General features: G+C 60.5%; 1 protein-coding gene across 1 annotated transcript in view; it reads right to left on the bottom strand.

Annotated features, from left to right (window-relative positions):
• Window positions 1-2092, bottom strand: part of LOC104467599 (guanine nucleotide-binding protein G(i) subunit alpha-2) — a gene marked incomplete at its 3' end in the record, with an annotated part of 4760 nt that extends 2668 nt beyond the window's left edge. Inside the window, exons 1-3 of the mRNA XM_010081430.1 lie at window positions 2055-2092; window positions 1733-1874; window positions 1186-1346 (exon numbers count right to left, since the gene is read on the bottom strand). Of these exons, the coding sequence (XP_010079732.1) occupies window positions 1186-1346; window positions 1733-1874; window positions 2055-2059 (308 nt within the window). The remainder of the gene's footprint in view (window positions 1-1185; window positions 1347-1732; window positions 1875-2054) is intronic.
• Between the last annotated feature and the right edge of the window lie 571 nt (window positions 2093-2663).

Genomic DNA, 2663 nt, shown 5'->3' with positions numbered 1-2663 from the left:
GAGGGGGGTCCTAATTAATGCTTGTCCAACCCCTGCAATGTGCCAAACGCTCCATAAATGCTCTCACAGCGATACTCAACGTGCAGACACCTTGCAGATGGATTTGCTCAAACCATGCTGCCAGGCACCCCCCAGGTCTCCCAACCGGCACTGGCGGCACCACCGGCACAAGCTGGGGACCGATAGGCCTGTGGGGGACAGGGGCTGGGGGACAGGCAGAAGGAAGCGAAAGCTGCAGCACCGGAGGAAAGCACTTCTCCAGGGCTGGCACTTGCCGGGAGCTTTCCTGCCACCTCTTCCCCCCGGTGACCTCAGGGCAGAACAGGGACCCGCTGGTGCCAAGTGGGAGGGAAGGGCTGGACTGGCAGGGGGGAGGCCAAGCAGCCCCCAGGATGGCAGCAAGTCCCAAGGGTGCTCAATCCCCAGGGAGGCCAGCCTTGGCAGGGTTTTCCTGGCACACCACGACCTCCTCTCGGCACTGCTTTACCACCGGGGTCCGGGCAGAGAGGGCAGGAGGGCACCGTGCGAGCCACGCACAGCCTCGGCCGCGCCACCCTTTCAGCAATCATACTTTAGGCAGATTAACTGATTTATTAAATCTCTTTCAGGGATAAACCCAACCAGATGCAGGCAATTTATCTGCCTAAACACTAGTTTGCCGGCTAATACACCAGCGTAATGCAGAGTCCTTCCATATAAACTAATTTAAAAAGAAAAAAGAAAACCCTCTTGGTACATCCTATTCATCCTACTCTGATATAAGGGTCCTCAGTGCTTCCTCTGGGGCTTTTCCTTGCCTTCACGGCCCATGCCCACCGGCATGGGGATGGGCAGGACGCCCGGCTGTGCTCACACGAGGGGACCCATCTCAGGGTGCAGAGGCCAAGGGAGAGCATCCCCGGGGAAGGGCCATGGGCACGGAGCAGAGGCAGGAGATGGATGCCCCGGTGCCCCCTCCCTGGGGAGGCAGCACCCCACCAGAGGAGGAAACAGCTTTCGAAACATCCGTCTTCCCAGTTCTGCTCTGGCTCAGCCCCAGCGCGGGGCAGGAAGTGGCAGCACCAGCCCCCAAGCCCGGCAAAGGGGACAAGCAGCCCCCGGGGGGATTTTCCGTTACTCAATAAAAGCGACGCGGCCACAGGGCTGCGATCCATCCGAGCTGGAGAGAGGAGCATGGGTACTCACTAGGCAGCAGAGTCATTCAGCTGGTACTCTCGAGAGCGGTTAAAACACGCCTGGACCCCGTTGTCAGCCCACAACCTCCGGATAACATTGGCCAGGTCCTCCGGCATGATGCCCTGCTCCTCGGCAGTGCAGGACAGCGCGAACAGCTGCCGAGCATCGTCCTGCGGGGAAAAACCAGGGTTTGAGCTCCGGCACAGGGTTATCAAAGCTCACTCTGCCCCAAAGGATCTGACCAGAGCCCTCCGTGTCCCACCTGGAAAGTGGGACAGGAGCTCCAGCAGTGGATGGGAACGAGACCCAAGGGGAGCAGCAGGACCCCCACCTCTGCACCCATCGCGGGCCATGCCAGGGCATGCCACCCACAGGTTATGCTTTAGGTGCCCCCATCCTCAGCATGAGGGACAGAAGGTCCCAGACAGCCAGGAAGCAGCAGGGCTTGGGCAGGGCCACCCTTCATCCCAGTCCAGCTTTGGGGACATCTGCTTTTTCCCGCCAGGAACCCCCACCCCTGTCAGGCATAGCGTGGTAGGAGCAAGAGGGCACCCACCGCTCTGGAGGAGTCTCCAAAGTCGATCTGCAGGTTCCCCATCGCCTTGATGATGGCCATGATGGACTGAATGGTGTTGCTGTAGACCACGGCTTTGTACTGCCGGCACTCCTCCTCCGAGTAGCCATCCTCATGGATGATCCTGGGGGCAGGGGAGAGACAGGGGCAAGGTCAGCCCTTGGCAGGGCACCGTGGGGTGCTGCCCCCCACCCACGCTCTGTGGCAACACCGATAGGGAACATTCCGTGACTGCAACCGGTTTGGAGCCCGCGGCCAAGGTCTGCGCGGTGTTGGCCGCAGCGATGGTGTGGGGACCACTCACTTCATCTGTTTGACAATGGTGCTCTTCCCAGACTCGCCGGCACCTGCGGAGAAACGAGAAGGCGGGATGAGCAGTGAGGTGCTGACCAAAGCCAGGGACCCCCACCCTACTGGGACCCCCCTAGCCCAGGGACTGAGGGCAGCTTCATCAGAGAAGAGCTCCCAGTGTTGGCTGGGGCAGATGCTTGGATGGGCACTGGGAATGTCAGGGTCAAGAAAAGGGGAGGAAACGGGGAGCCTCGGGGGGACCTTGCAATAGATCCTGAGGGGAGAAATGACACTTGCTCTGGGCCAGGAAAATGGCATCAACACACTAACATTTGCCCAATGGTCCTGGCACACTGCAACCAAGATGACTGGCAGCCTCGGCTTCAGCGATGGGATCTAAGTCCTACCCATCACCCCACCATCCCAGCTCCAGGCAGAGCCTAAGCTTAGTGGCTGCATCCCGCATCCCTAGCGTGCTGGGGAACGATGGAGCATCAGTCCTGCCGCGTGCCCGTGGCTGGAGCCGGCAGCGGCCAGGACACATTGATGCTCATGTCACCAGGTACGGGCAGAGGGCCGGGCACCTGAAGCCAAGCACCCCAGGGAACTCGGGAAGGAGCTG

The sequence above is a fragment of the Pterocles gutturalis genome, unplaced genomic scaffold (assembly GCF_000699245.1).
Source record: "Pterocles gutturalis isolate BGI_N339 unplaced genomic scaffold, ASM69924v1 scaffold26384, whole genome shotgun sequence".
Lineage (NCBI taxonomy): Eukaryota > Metazoa > Chordata > Aves > Pterocliformes > Pteroclidae > Pterocles > Pterocles gutturalis.
Note: the sequence above shows the minus strand (reverse complement) of the source record. Positions and strands in the feature narration are given on the sequence as shown.